Raw genomic sequence first — 15,970 nt, 5'->3', positions numbered from 1 at the left:
GACCTCTGTCAGGAAAGACTGATGGTATTCTTCATCAACACATTAATTTTTTTAGTTAGTCATTGCTGTGATCCACATTTACAGCGATTTACAAATTATCATCATCACTGCCAAACAGTCAGCTGTAATCACATAGTATCACATGAATACAATTGTAAAGTATAAAAGCAGTGCATCTGTACTGCATTACATTTTACAAAATTATCTTTCACATATAAAGTTAAATCCTGGGGCTAAAAATTATTCACAAAGTACCTCAGCCCTTAAAAATAGTCCTAAGGAGAAAAACTGTTAAAAGTCCTAGACCTAGTACTCCTAAGAAGGACAAAGTGATGGGAGAAATATTTTCCAAACACTGAATGACAGTGAGATAACACACAGTATATTTAGAGATAATGTTTGTGGTCAATTTAATTATAGATGACACAACCACATCATTACACCATCAGAAAATGAAGCTATATTGCTCTAAAATAGCATGTCAAATTTTAACAGAGTGACTGTTTTCAGTGTGGACTACATCTAAATCAACTCTGTTACTACAAGACTGTCCAGCAACAAGCTTATAATATATTCTGTAATAACAACAGGGTCAACCACACCTCCTCACCAAGTTAATAACTGCTGACTTGAAAACATTTCAAATGTTCAAAATTGTGAAACAATGCAGACCTGCATTGATATACTTAGCTCTTTTCCAGTTTGAGAACACTACAATCGCTGGCCTTTTACTACATTTGGCATGCAGAACAGAATTGAGACACAGAGGTGGACTAAACCTAGTTTTGATGAGAACCTGTATTTTGCTGCATTTGTTTTTGTCCATTTTGATTTGAGCCAAAATAACTGGTTTTCCATATCTTTGATTCTGAAACGAAGTCTGCCCTAAGGTAACTGTTGTAATCTGGTCCTGTCCATCTTTATCCACTGTGAAATGATATCTGCTTCTCTCTTCCTGGCATTAATGACTGACACTGGGTCAGCATCATTCGAGCTTCTGTAGAAAACAACAAAAGATTAGATATTGGTTTCTGAGTTATGAAGAGTGACTGTGGTAGGGTGAGCTTCATATACCTTAGATCCAGATGATGAGCTCCACCGGAAATGTTGATAGCTATCAGTGAAGAACTAAAGGACTTGCGCACCTACAGAGCAGAGAGCTGATTAACTCAGACTGACAATAGTGACTTTATCGCTGAAATGCATCTCTTACCCCTCCATTTGCCCATGGATCAAGATCTCCATTGGAGAAAATAATGTTGCTGGCTGAGGAGATACCTGTGAATACATGAGGACAGCTCAATGGAAACAAAAACAACAGTTTCATTCCAACATTTGAAATAGTAATATAAAAAAATATTTAAGACTAATTTTGAAAAACCTTGCCAATTTTAAGCTGCTTTTATAACAACATATAGAGGTAACTCAAGTGAATATTCTAAAAGGACAGATAAGAATGATGTTGCAAGCTCTGATCTGGAATACCTTGTCCCAGCTCTTCTCTGTATTTGCCTTTTTTTTTTTCATTTGACTTAGCTAATACAGTATAGTGTATGGTTGTTTCTACTCATTTGTTCATTATATTAAAAACCATATGAGCTTTTGTCACACTACTTAGGGCAGTGAAGATACTCAGTTATCCAGGTGAAGTTATCTGGAACTCGTGGCAACTGGAATTCCTTCTTGGTAGGTTGAAATGTTTTACTTCTCTTCCAAGAAGCTTCTTCAGTGAGAAGATAGTTGGTTAGAGACCACAAATGTATGCTCCAGGTTTGGTTTCATTCCAACCCTGGCCTAGGCTTGTTAGGTGAAACAATGGAAGGGGAGGATGTGAAGAATGTAACAGTCATAACTCTGCCAGCAGACTAGACTAGACGGCATCTCAAGACAGCTCTCAAGACTGGTAGATACCCCAGGTGGGCCTTTAACAAGGCAACATCCTGTTCCAGAAAAAACAATAACAAAGCAACCAGAATCTCAGGTCCAACGCAAAAGGAGAAACCAAACAGCCGTTACACAGGAGGATGGCACAGCAGAGGAGGAGCAACACCTCAAGACCTGACTCAGCTGTGTACCTTCATCCTAAGGACAAAGGACACCCATTGAAGAACAATGAGATTTACATATAGGACAGAGAAGAAGTGGTTTGAGAGAGGTGTGAGGGAATCTCCTTAACTAGCAATGTTCCTCTGACAAACTCTTCAGTTGCAGTCTTAAAGGGGGCAGTTTTCAGCAATACAGACTATTATTTGTTGATACTCCTTCATGAAAATAAACCTACAATTGTAAATCTAACAAAAGAAAAAGAAATTAAAATCAGGAAATGTTTCAGATTTTTGATTTAACACAACATTCTAAATAATACAACAAATAGAAAATAGGCTACACCACACCACTTTTTTTTAAATCTGTAAACATGGAGGAGGGTCAATTATGTTTTGGGGCTGCTTTGCTGCGTCTGACAGAATGCAGGACTGCTCAGTGTCAGAGAGCTGTCTCGTGCCTGGTGTCCCTCAAACAATATAATAATTTGAAACAGCTAAAGGTACCCATAATTAGCTTAGATCAGACGTGTCAAACTCAGGCCATGTAATTATATTTGGCCCACAAGATCATCTCAGCCTCAGTAAATAGTGCATACACCGCTAATAGTGCAAATCCCAGAATGTTTTATTAGCCCATCAATCGAGACTATCAAGCGCCCCCTCCTTTTCTGTTGACAATCATTAGCATCCATGCAACCAGTCACATCGGACAAACTCCGATGTGACCACCCCTCCCTAAAAGTGGTCAAATGAAAGATACCAAGTGCAAAGTAAAAAAATCAGCGTACTCTGTATCGAGTTTACCGGAGAATTGCCGACTACAGCTAAGGACATAATAATTTAGTTTATTTATTATTTATAAAAGAATGTGTCCACATCCAGATGTCACAGGCCATCTTACGATTTGCTCATTCAAAGTATCAAATTAGCATCAAACACTTCAGGACAGTCTGGTTTGTCTATTAGTATTGAGTGCTCACCGTCACCCCAGAACTGGGTTTTGAGCCAGTCTGGTCGTGGAACCACAGCCCAGCGTTGGGAGCAATGGAGCTCACGGTCTCTCTCAGTGAAAGGCATAGGAGGAAACATGTCCGTCACATTGTTGCTCTCATAGCACAGATTGATCTCAGTGCATGCCTGCAACCAGAAGTATAATCATTTTTAATCAACCATTTTTGAGGTGAAGCACCATTGATACAGACATTGGTGGAACAAGTACTTAAGTAAAAATAATACCATGTTGTAGAAATACTTAAGGTCCTGTATGTATATGTTGCTTAAGAAAATGCCAAAAAGGACTCTTTTTGCAAAATGGGTAATTTATCCCATAGAATAAATACAATCAGATCTCAATGGGGGAATGAAAGGATGCCACATTCCTTGATGGAAATTAATATTATTAACCTTCAATGACACCCCAAAAATCAAAGTGAAAAATTATGTTTTAAGTTATTAAATTTTGATGAAATTTCATTGCAGCAAGTCAAAGTGGTTTCTCAGTACTTTGTATGGGCCCCACATGCTTGTGTGTGTGCCTGATAATATCGGTGCATGCTCCTAATGAGACGATGGATGGTGTCCTTAGGTATCCCCCTCCAGATGTGAACCAGGGCCTCACTGAGCTCCCAGACAGTGTAGCCCGTCAGTGTTAGATGGACAGATACATAACGTTCTAGAGGTGCTGCAATGGATTTAGGTCAGGCAAGTGTGGGGGCCAGTCAATGGTATCAATTCCTTCATCTTCCAGGAATGTCTGCATACCCTCACCATATTCCATAGTTACTTTAGTTGTGTAAAGCTGCTTTGTGACAATGTCAATTGTAAAAAGCGCTATACAAATAAAATTGAATTGAATTGAATTGAATTACATTGTTGTCATGTTGTAAGGTTCCCCAGGAGGAACCCCATTTGTCATGTTTAGGGCCAAACTGCTCTCATCTATGAAAAGTACAGTGGCACAGTGTTACAATTCTGGTGTTCTATGGCAAATGCTAATCAAGTTTCATGGTGCTGGGCAGTGAGGACAGGGCCCGCAAGAGGATGTCGGGCTCTTAGGATCATGAAGTCTGTTTTTTGAGTGTTTGGTCAAACCAGTGGCCTGCTGGATGTAACTGGCTCTGGCAGTGCTAATCCTATTTATCCTTGAACAAAGGAGCAGACGTGAGACAGGTTAAGGACCTTCTACGGCCTTATCCAGCAGTTACATAGAGTAACTGTGTGTCTCCTAGAATCTTCTTCATGGTCAGTATGAGGAGGGAAAAATGTCAGTGACCTCCACCTGTAAAACCATTCCTGTTTTGAGGGTTCTCTCATTGTTCCTCCTCTATTACTCCTCTAGTACACCAAAGCAGTTGAAACTCATTAGCAATTTTCTCTGCTACTTAAATGACCAGATCAATATCCCAAAAGTGACTTTATGCTAAACTCTGATAAAAAAAAAAACTGTTCCTTAAATTTTTTGAGCAGTGTATACAATTGGATTATAGTTATTGATGCAAGTGTTCATCACTTTAATTTTCCAACTGGTAACAATGAAGCTGGAACACATTTAACACCTGGACCCTGATTTAATAAGATTTCAAATAGCAACTTCCAAATTGTGCGCACAATCTTGAAAAATCATGTTTGTTTGTGGACATTTTGCATGTGGTTTACTAAGAAAACGTGCAAACAAGGTAGAGGTGGTTGAATTTAAATGACGATTTTGTATGATTTACCGATGTCGGACATTAAGAAATTTAATCCAGAGGTATTCAAGTCTCCAGCAAATTCAGTAAGAGTCATATAATAAATCAGCAATTGCATGACACTCATGTTGGCCACATTCAGTCAACAGATCACATCGGGGACATAACAAGCCCATGCACACATATGTACAGATCTTCTTCTAATGAGTCAAATGTATAACTTACTTTTAGTGGAGATGCAGAAAAAAAACAGAAAACAGTGTCCTTCAGGTGAGTTGTGTTTTGGTTTTCGGGTTAGGTTCTTTACTATGACTAGCTGATTCAAATACAACTTGTTTTGTGGAGAATTGGGCCCTTGGTCCAAAACTGTCAGGGAAAAATAAATTCTCACATTTTGCTCTGGATGCGTCAAATGTTAAGACATGATGAGGTGTTTTTAATATGAGTTTGATGCTCAGTCTTTGGTTGAGGGGTCCCATAGCTCACCCAACAGCTCTAAAACTGGAGCATTAATGCAAGTTTTTGACACATTATTTAATTCCTCCTTTCTCTTGTGTGCAAGCAGACTGCTCCTGCCTTTAAAAAGGTAATAAATTAAGGCGCAGTCACTACAAATGACACTTAAGCTTGAAAAATCACCATATGTGTTCTCCTCCCTGTATTTTACACATTTGGGCACCTCACATATTTATGAAGGCAAAGTTGCAAAATCAACAGTGTGTTCTAATTTGTTCATTTCAAAAATGCAGTCTTCATTGTGCACCCTTAGTTGATCAGCTCTTGCTGTTTTTTGCAGGTGCTATGAAGTTTGAGCATGATTTAGTACATGCAAACCTTTAGTAAAATCAGAGCCTTGGTATTTAAACATATGTAAAGTCATTCAAATGTCTTTAAATACTGCAGGGCAGCTCGAGTATTTCACAACAGGGATTAATAAAATCTGACAAGTATTTAAACTACAAAAATATGATAATAGTAAAGTTAAGGAAGTAAGTGGCAGAAAATGAAAACATTTAAGTAAAGACGAAATACATAAAACTTACTTTAGCACAATTTCAGGTGTTGTATCCAGAGGTATTCAAGTCTCCAGCAAATTCAGTAAGAGTCATATAGCTAAGTAAACTAGCTAGAGAAAATAATTTTCCACAATTGCACACAAATACTACATGTTGTGCTGTGTGTGGGAGGATGTTAGGAGTACCTGGTAGTCCCACGCCATGCTGTTGAAGCCCAGTCCACAACCAGTGGGATCAGCACACTCCAAATACAGACTGTACAGGTCGAAACAGGTCAGCACCCCAGTAGCATTGTACACAATTCCTGCAGGATAAAATGCATAGAGGTTACAGTTCTGTATCTATCATGTGTAATGGAGACCAGGTAGCTACTCTATACTATCAGGTTTTATTCTAGATTAAAACTTCCCAGTTAAAACATTAATGCTTCTCCATCATTTTGTGAACTTAATGTTAATTACGATTAGATTAAGCCATCACTTTGGAAATACACACTAAATTCTAAACTGTTTTATATCAGATACAGTCTCTCTTTTTTTACCTGCAGTGTTCCTAAGATTAACTAGCAGGTTAGAGCCACTCATCATGGTGTCACAGGCCACCTGGAAAACAAAGTCATGTTTGCTATTCAATTCAATGTTTTTTTTTCTTTTCTACCAAAAACATCCAATATATGACTGCACTTTCACTTTTATAATGTCTTGTTTGGCACGGCATATACTTCTCTGACAGTGTTTAATAAAAGGCACTCTCAGAAAATATGGTACTGGTTTGCTCCACAGTTTCTTCAGCAAACAGGAGTGTTACCATCATAATGGGACGTGAAGGTATCATATAAAACCTTATAAAGTTTTTCCAACCAAACACCCTCCATTGCAATGAGCTAGTACACTTTTAGTGGTTTCTTCATACTGCTTTTCATTCTTGCTCAGATATAATCACCTCTTCTTCTTTTTCTCGTTTTGTTTTAAAGAATAAAGCTAAATATGAAGCAATGCATGCATTAAATGATTCTACTACCAGCATCTGAATTAAACAATTCTATCTGACATACTGAACTTGCCTTTGTTACATTTGTCACAGTTATTGCAAACAGTTAATTGCTGTTGTTGTTGCCAAGGGTGACACAACCGGTTGTGGGTTATCTTTGTGTAAAAGTAAAATTTGTTTGATGATCTAAATCAGGGGTATTCAACTAAAATTTAAAGAGGTCCAGTTACACAATATATTTGGAAGCAAAGGTCCAGAAGATTATAATGTCTAACTATTTACCGCAAAATATTATCAAGTACCCTGCATGTAATCAATACCTGACAGTCAAATCAAATTAATTCAGTATAATTCAAAAACCTTTTGAAAAATTTATTGTTATGTAACATGAAACTGAGCATGTGGCTCAAGATCCTGGTGGACTGGTCATACTGGGCTCTGAGACTAGCAACTTTCTGTGATTGCACTTGAGATTTGAGTGGGTATGTGTGTTCAAAACCTTTGTGTTTTGTCTCATAATGCCGTTTGACAAGACAGTTTCTGAACATATCAGACACACTGCTGTCTCTGATATGTGCTCCCAGTGGGTAATATGACCAAAAAGGAGTCTGTCTATTCAAAATTAAAAACTCTTTGCTGTCTCACCATCCTTTTATCAAATTTCTCCTCTCTGTCGTCTGTATCTCTCCCTCTCTGTCGTCTGTATCTCTCTCCTCTCTGTCGTCTGTATCTCTCTCCTCTCTCTCCTCTCTGTCGTCTGTATCTCTCTCCTCTCTGTCGTCTGTATCTCTCCTCTCTGTCGTCTGTATCTCTCTCCTCTCTGTCGTCTGTATCTCTCTCCTCTCTGTCGTCTGTATCTCTCTCCTCTCTGTCGTCTGTATCTCTCTCCTCTCTGTCGTCTGTATCTCTCTCCTCTCTGTCGTCTGTATCTCTCTCCTCTCTGTCGTCTGTATCTCTCTCCTCTCTGTCGTCTGTATTTCTCCTCTCTGTCGTCTGTATCTCTCTCCTCTCTGTCGTCTGTATCTCTCCTCTCTGTCGTCTGTATCTCTCCTCTCTGTCGTCTGTATCTCTCCCTCTCTGTCGTCTGTATCTCTCCCTCTCTGTCGTCTGTATCTCTCTCCTCAGTGTCGTCTGTATCTCTCCCTCTCTGTCTTCCTCTCTGTCGTCTGTATCTGTCTCCTCTCTGTCATCTGTGTCTCTCCTCTCCATCGTCTGTATCTCTCTCCTCTCCTCTCTGTTGTCTGTATCTCTCCTCTCTCTCCTCTGTATCTCTCCCTCTCTCCTCTCTGTCGTCTGTATCTCTCTCCTCTCTGTCGTCTGTATCGCTCCCTTTCTGTCGTCTGTATCTCTCCTCTCTGTCGTCTATATCTCTATCTCTCTTAATTCCTTTCCAACCTTGAACTTTCTCTCATCTACTGTTGAGTCTCTAAATTTACTGCCTGTGATCTACAGAATCGATTGGCTAAGTGAAGTCACGTGGGATGGCTTAACTTGCATTCAATTGGCCAATGCGGTCTCGCGTCCATAGCCTTGCCGATTAAAATTAAGGTGCCCCGCTAGATTTGGAATCAAAACATTTGGTTTGGTCTGTAGCTCCGGGTCCGTATGGGACAGGGTCCGGATCCCGAAGTGTGACAAAAAAAAAAAAATTATAATTACGTATATCTTTTCTTTCTCCATTCTTTGCATAGAAGCTGTCTTTTGGTTTTGTTGGATTTACTATAAATTAATTGTTGATTTATGATGTCCCATACCTGCCCCAGAACTTTCGTTAAACTTGCTGCTTCACTTAGATTTGGGCTGGTGTTAGCTTTGCCAATACATGTCTGTGCTGGAGCAGTCCTCTCTTTATTTTTTCACATTCTTAGCCACCAAGGTTCAAGTACTGTGAAAAGATTTTGTATTTGACTGTTTAACAGAGTGAAATAAGCATTTTCTCAAGGAAGCTGTACACTGCCAATGTGGGAGATGACATCTCTGCATCCCCAGGGCCTTTCAAAACTCGAAAGTACTGCTGTTAAGGTGTACTAAGATTAGTTGTATTCTGTGTGCAAAGTTGCTCACTTATAGACAGCATTTCATACTACTGATTTATAGTTTGTTTATAATAATGAATACTTTATTGACCCCCTTAGGGAAATTACATACCTTCACAGGGTTGGCAGGCATGCTGCCCATAAAGTGAGTGCTATAGGGGTAATCCAGCATGGCCATCACAGTGAAAGCATTCCTCAGCAGGCCATTTAGCTGATGGATGTCCTGAGCAGACGATGGTGACTTACACAGAGCAAACTCTGACTGGATACGATCGTAATCTGGTAACAACAGCAGTGGTTTCAGTTCCTTCAGTACGTTTAAAATCTTCTCTTTTTAATTCAATCCATTTCAATTCAGTTTATTTATATAGCGCCAAATCACAACAGTGATTTCAAGGCACTTTACAGTTTTAGGTTTAAGACCTTACAAAATATAACTGTATACAAAACTATATAGGAGAGGACACTTGAGAAGCACTACGTGACAGTGGACAGGAAAGAAATCCTTAAGAGAAGAAACCTCAAGCAGAACCAGGCTCAGGGTGGGCAGCCATCTGCCACGACCGGTTGGGGTTAGTGGAAAGAGGAGAGAGAAAAGGACAGCAGACAACATAAAAACAATAGGAAGCAGCAAAAGCACCGGGCATGTTGGTAGGATGAGTCATAAGGAGCAATGGTGGCATATAAGTGGAGAGAGGAGAGGAGCTCAGTGTATCAATGGAGGCCTCCCAACAGACAATAGCAGCATAAATAAGAGATGGTTCAGAGTGACCTTAGCCTGCTCTAACTATAAGCTTTTATCAGACAGGCAAGTTTTTAAGTCTAGTTCATGTTTCCACAAGAGACGCGCTTGATAGCTAAAGGCTCTGCCTCCTAATCTACATTTGGAAGCTCTAGAAACCACAAGTAGGCCTGCACTCTGAGGGTTGTGCTGATATAATATGGTACAATGAGTACTAAGTAAAATGTCTTTAAGATATGACATAGCTTGATTATTCTATGCCATACATGTGAGGAGAAGGATTTTAAATTCTATTCTGGATTTTACATTAAGCCAGTGGAGAGAAGCTAATGTAGGAGAAATATGATACCTCTTGCTAATTTCAGTCATAACACTGGCTGCAGTAATTTGGATTAACTGGAGGCTTTTTAATAAGTTATTGAAACATCCTAATAATAGTAAATTACAGTTGTCCAGTCTTGAAGTAACAACTACATAGACTAGTTTTTCCATCAGGTGGAGGAAGGCAGTTTCTTTTATGCATTGGGTGAAGGAGATATTCTTGTCAAAGATAACTCCAACACTCTTTACAGGATTACTTGAGGCCAATGCTATTTCATTAAGGGTAACAATATAATTAAACATCATGTTATTGAGGTTTTTAAGGACCTTATCCTCCAGCTGGATAAGTTTGAGGTCTCTAATCAATTATCCTAAGACTGAAGAAGCTAATTGGATTGTGAAGTCGTGAAACATTTTGACCTAACACAAAGGAAGTCTGGTTGCCATGATTCAACTTCCAGATAACACAATATAATCAAATGTTTCTATTGTATGTTTCTGTATCTTTTGCTCAGTAAAAACATTAGCATCGAGATTTACCTTGGAATTCAGCCAATTCTTTTAACAGATGGAAAGCTCCTCTCACAGCTTTTCTGCATTCAGGAGCAATACTCTCGAAATCCTTAAAGAAAGATTAACAAAGGCTATTACTGTAACTACCCTGTGCAGGTGAATTCACATTTTATTTACTATTGTAGCAACTGTTTCCACTGCATACGTTTTAGAGTTACAAAAAATGTAATATTTGTATCAAATTCAAATAATTTGCAATATTAAGGTATGTTTTAGCAGGTTAGGAACAATGTTCTACCTAATCCTCCATGCACTTACAGCTGTAACATCATGAAAAAACTGCCTAGAGTCCACAAGCCCAGCAGTGGACAGTATGGGGGCACTGGCAGCCAGAGCTCCAGCCACAATGTTGGGATACTTGAGTCTCATATAGACTGACAGCATTCCTCCATAACTGCAGAGATGAAAGGACACAGTATAACCAGAAAAACTGAGAAATTATATTTAGGAATTCAGTTTTTGAGATTTTACAAGGAATCTTGTTTCTTGTCTGGCATAAGATGGAGTGAATTATACAAGTGAGCAACTGGTAACTTGTGATTGCATCATGGCTATATAATTGCCTGAAGGGATCTGAGGGCAATTCAACAATTTGGTTGGGTCAAAGATTCTGAAGCTGCTTACTATAGAAACTTTAATGTAAACTTTGATGGCAAATTATCCTTCTATTATCTTTAGCTTATCCTGATGAGGGTTTTTAAGAGGAAGCACAGAAGACACAGAAGCAGGATCACTCAGATTCTATGATAGCAGCAGACACAGCTGCAATAAGTTTTAATGATGTGAGATCATTCATCAATGTTAGTCACATTAGCAGTGTAGCATTACTGTGTATCTAATGTGACTACATGCAACAAGCTAACCTTGTAAACAAACACTTGGTGTTTGTAACATGTAAAGCTTCAAACTTTGACTGACACCCAGGTTTAAGTCACAGACAGTCAGAATCTGCCCAACTTTAATCTGTCTTGAAGTGAATCCAGCAGCCACAAACCGGTCAGACCTTGAGACTCGACAAAACATTATTACTACACAAATATCTTTATACTTTTTATATTTTTAGAGTATATTTCTTTTGCTGCTGTAAATATTTGATATTTCTAAATACCTATACATTTTTAATTCTGTGTTAGGCCTTTGCAACGAAACATCCTTCTGCAAACAATTGTTGCATACTGAATGACTGAAAAAAAGGCAGTCTAAAATTCCTTTTTTAAGGGCATATAATGACAGAGAAAAGCTTCAAGGAAAAACAGTTTTGGACTGGTCAGTCACCAAAAAAAAAAAAAAAAAAACACCACAAACAGTCGCTCAGGTGGAACCTACCTGCCACCAAACACAATAACAGGACAGTCTGTGGCTGCCAGCTGCTGCTTCAGCTCAGTGATCATTACACTGTAGTCAGCCAAGGCCTGCTCCACTGTCAGCAGGCTGATCTGAGGGATGTTGAAGGAGTCTTTGCCAAATGGCAAAGATCTGCCATAGTATCTCTAAAAGAAGGAAGTTGGAGAGTGGGAGACAAAGATCTTCAAGTCAAATATTATGCTCCTGTACTAAGGAGGTGAATCAAGGTATTCCATTATTATCAGTCTTGTATGACTATTAAGGAAATACAGTGGCAAGAAAAAGTATGTGAACCTTTTGCAATTTCATGGTTTTCTGCATGAATGTGTCATAAAACGTGATCTGATCTTCATCTAACTCAAAAGTATTAACAAATACGATGTGCATAATTATAACACCAAAAAGATTCTGATCTGTCATGTCTTTATTGAAAACAACCATAAAAACCTCATAGGAATAGTGGAAAAAGTATGTTAACCATTGTAACCCACACCTACAAACACATTTTCAAAACTTATGCGAACACCTTACTCCAATTAGCTTTTTTGAGGTCATTATTTAAAGGGTTCACCTACTTTTTTCACTAGCACTATGAGGTTTTTATGTTTTTTTTTTATAAAGACATGAAATATCATAATCTGTTGTTATTACTTTAGGCTTACTATTTGGTTGAATTTCACATCCAATTTTATGACAAATGAATGTAAAAAAACATAAAATGCAACAAATTAGGGGGTATGGTAATATAATTTTGAAGTAACTGTCAATTAATTTTCCTTCACTGATGATTAATCAGCTGTAATGAGTGTCTTTTAACACTGACAATGAATGTATGTAAACTAATGAGCTATGTGATATATCAAGCATTAATTCAGGAGATATAGCATCATAATTTATGCATTAGTTAAAAAAAACTATACAAGTATACAAATTAAATGGTAAATGGTCTGCACTTGTATAGCGCTTTTCTACCTAGCTGGTACTCAAAGCGCTTTACACTGCGTCTCATTCACCCATTCATACGCACAAGTACACACACATTCACACACCGATGGCAGAGCTGCTATGCAGCTGACCTGACTCACCGGGCGCAACTAGGGGTTCAGTATCTTGCCCAAGGACACTTTGGCATGTGATGTGGCAGCCGGGAATCGAACCACCAATCCTGTGATTGGGAGACAACTGCTCTACCTATTGAGCCCCAATTACATTACAAATATAACAAATAATTTATTTTTTGGCTACCTCTCAAGTCTTAAGTGGGTTTTTGAAATCGTTTGCTCTTTTGTTTGCATTTAGCTTTTATTACAGCATGCATTTGTCTCAAAATTTATTCCCGTCCAGAGTTGCATTCATTTTTCGCCAAGATCTTAGTAGGATTAATGATGGGAGAGTCGAAGAACTGCGCAAAGTCTTCTCTAGCACGTCCCAAAGTTCCTTAATGGGGTTAAGGTCTGGACTCTGTGGTGGCCAATCCACGTGTGAAAATGACATGTCATGTTCCTGAACCACTGTTTCAGAATTTTAAAACTGATGAATCTAGCACTGTCATCTTGAAATATGCCTGTGGCATCACGAAAGAAAAAATCTATCGATGTAATAACCTGGTCATTCAGTAAATTCAGGTAGTCAGCTGACCTCATTCTTTGATCACATAACCTTGTTGAACCTAATCCTGACCAACTGCAGCCACCCAAGACCATAGCACTGCCCCCACAGGCTTATACAGTATGCACTAGGCATAATGGGTGTACTTTATGTGCTTCTCGCCTTACCCTGATGCTCTCCGCACAGTTCGGACCCAGTTTTAGTAGTTTCAGCATTCTCCTTAGCCATTTTCTTTGCTTGATGCATGCCAATAATTTGACCTTTCTGAAACAGATTAACATATTTTCCATAGGATGTCTCTTCCGACATGGTTATTGAAATGAGAAGCTGCTTACTGCATAAGTTAGGGTCATGCAGTAATTATTCAGTGGGAGGCTCTTTCCTATTTGCTTAGTAAAATCCATGTGGTGACTTTTTATTTCAACGGACCGTGTATGTGAAGCCCTATTATTATATAGGAATTAGGCTGTGCACTTGTAGCCAGTAATAAAGTTTTTGTTTTTTTTGTTTTTTGTTTTTTTTTTTTACAGTGATTACATTCAATTAAATTGTATTTGATTAAAACAATATTTTAGTGCTACATTAAAAAAACAAAAAAAACTGAGAATAAAATCTGAATATTAAAAAATAAATTCAGAATCTTCTGACATCAAAGCCCAAAAATAACTTAAAAATCAAAGTGACATAAACAACACCTAAAACATTTGCATATAATATTAAACCATCGGCAGCTTTATGAAAACTTTCAGTTTTTATACTAGTTGTAGTAACTTATAAACTTTTACTTGCACTTTTAATTGTAATTTATATGTAGGACTATTACTGGTCATGGGTTATTTTAACTGCAATTTTTTTAAATTAAAAAATATAGTAAAAACAATTTACGTGTAAATTACGTGTCATGAGTTTATACTCATTTCAGATCTTTATTCAAGATGAGTGAAAAGGCAAAGGAGAAAGAATGAAGGCTAAATTTTACAGTGCTAAAATAAAAGCAGCATATTTCCATTAAACTCTAGTTTCATCTCTTTGAGTCTACACAGGCCTAAAATCTCATCAAGTACAGCAGTCAAACTGCTGTTGTAATTGCCTTGACAAAAAAAGTTGAATAAAGAGATGAAGAAAAAGTGATTTTCTAACTATGTTTACTTATGATAAAGTGATAACAATTTCCACTCAGTGTCTAATCCCCTTCCTTATGAGGATTTTTTATGTTTTTGTTTGATTTCTTGTTATTTGTTTCTCCACTTTTGTTGTTTGTGGGTTTATGTTACTTGGATGATATAATTAGATATGATATAATGTTATATCATATTTCATTATAGAGAAATTAATATAGAGATTTCCCCAAACCATAATTTTCACAATTACACCAGCTTACCAGATTTTTTAATGATCAAAGTTTCATAGCCTTAAAAGGATGAGAGACTTAAAAGTCAACTGAACATCTAAGACAAAGTTTAACCATGCATTTCCCCTTGCCTTTGTCACATGATCTGCTAACTCTAATCATGTGTAACTGTTTAAGCAACAATTGTATGACATTTTCAGCATTGTTTCATCATTTCTATCACTGTGTTCTTACATGTTCAGCAAATATGACCAGTGCTCTGTGCTGTGCAGCCAATTCAGTGATGAATCCAGAGTTGAGTGCGAATTCCCAGATGTCTCCCTCATTGCCTGTGTAGAAGAAAATAGGTCCATAGCCTTTCTTCCAGTGCTTATCTAAAGGCAAATGAAAACACAACAAAATAAGCAATTTGTGCACACACTTAAAAATCACATTTATTAAGAGACAATGGTGTTACCTGTGATCAGGTAACGCTGACTGAATGTCCCATTTCCCATGCTGTTAAAGTTGAAGTGATCCAGAGTCTGAGTGAAATACTTCTCTGTGAACTGGGGTTCTGTTTTGTATATTTGATGTTTTTGTGACTAGAAATATAAATAAAATAAGATTGTAATTTAATTTGCATGAAACATTTAGCCTACACCAGACACATACATTATATGATAGGCTACACAAAACACAAACTGATTAACGATTAGATCACTCAAATAGACGTTTTGTTGAAGGACGAGAAGCAAACATTTTTCATCATATAAAAAGGCGTGGCTAAAGTTTCTTAAAGCGGAACTAAACGCAGCAACCATCGAAAATTAAATGTTACCTGAAAATAGCTGTGTGGCAAAGCTTGCAGCAGCTCAGCAGAGAAAAGTGCTACTGTCACTGTAACAAAAGATAATATCTTCTTCATGTTACAGAGAGAACGCGTCAAAGTCCAATACAGAGACGCATCCACTTCCATCCGCTGTACTCCACTCTAGGTCAGCCGCGCCTGCGCTAAGTGCACGTATCACATGATGGTATGCCTGGTGGTCCGTTTAAGTACGCCTTGTAAAATCCAAATTTATTCCTTGTAGTCCAAACAGTTAAGACAATGAACCAGAAAATAACAAAAACAATAATAAGGATTCACTTTATTAATCCCCTTAAGGAAATTGTTGTTTAAACAGCTGTAGTAGATGATTCTGTGAAAAATACATTTATCAAAAAGCATAAAAACATTTTAATGTAATTGCGAGATATATTTTCGTATCTGTAAGA

At 37.8% G+C, this 15,970-nt stretch overlaps 1 protein-coding gene across 1 annotated transcript; it reads right to left on the bottom strand.

Moving 5' to 3' along the window:
- Positions 1 to 30: 30 nt before the first annotated feature.
- dpp7 (dipeptidyl-peptidase 7) lies at positions 31 to 15,716 on the bottom strand. Its single transcript, XM_026342710.1, has 13 exons — positions 15,534 to 15,716; positions 15,171 to 15,297; positions 14,948 to 15,087; positions 11,737 to 11,900; positions 10,669 to 10,804; positions 10,378 to 10,459; positions 8,887 to 9,053; positions 6,290 to 6,350; positions 5,934 to 6,052; positions 3,026 to 3,182; positions 1,214 to 1,278; positions 1,075 to 1,145; positions 31 to 997 (listed from the first exon to the last, which is right to left on the bottom strand). Exons 1-13 carry the CDS (start codon positions 15,669 to 15,671, stop codon positions 886 to 888), a joined length of 1,539 nt encoding a protein of 512 aa, XP_026198495.1. The 5' UTR covers positions 15,672 to 15,716; the 3' UTR covers positions 31 to 885.
- Between the last annotated feature and the right edge of the window lie 254 nt (positions 15,717 to 15,970).

Source organism: Anabas testudineus, chromosome 9 (assembly GCF_900324465.2).
Source record: "Anabas testudineus chromosome 9, fAnaTes1.2, whole genome shotgun sequence".
In the NCBI taxonomy this organism is placed as follows: Eukaryota; Metazoa; Chordata; class Actinopteri; order Anabantiformes; family Anabantidae; genus Anabas; species Anabas testudineus.
The sequence above is the reverse complement of the archived record's forward strand: the minus strand, read 5'-3'. Positions and strand labels throughout refer to the sequence as shown.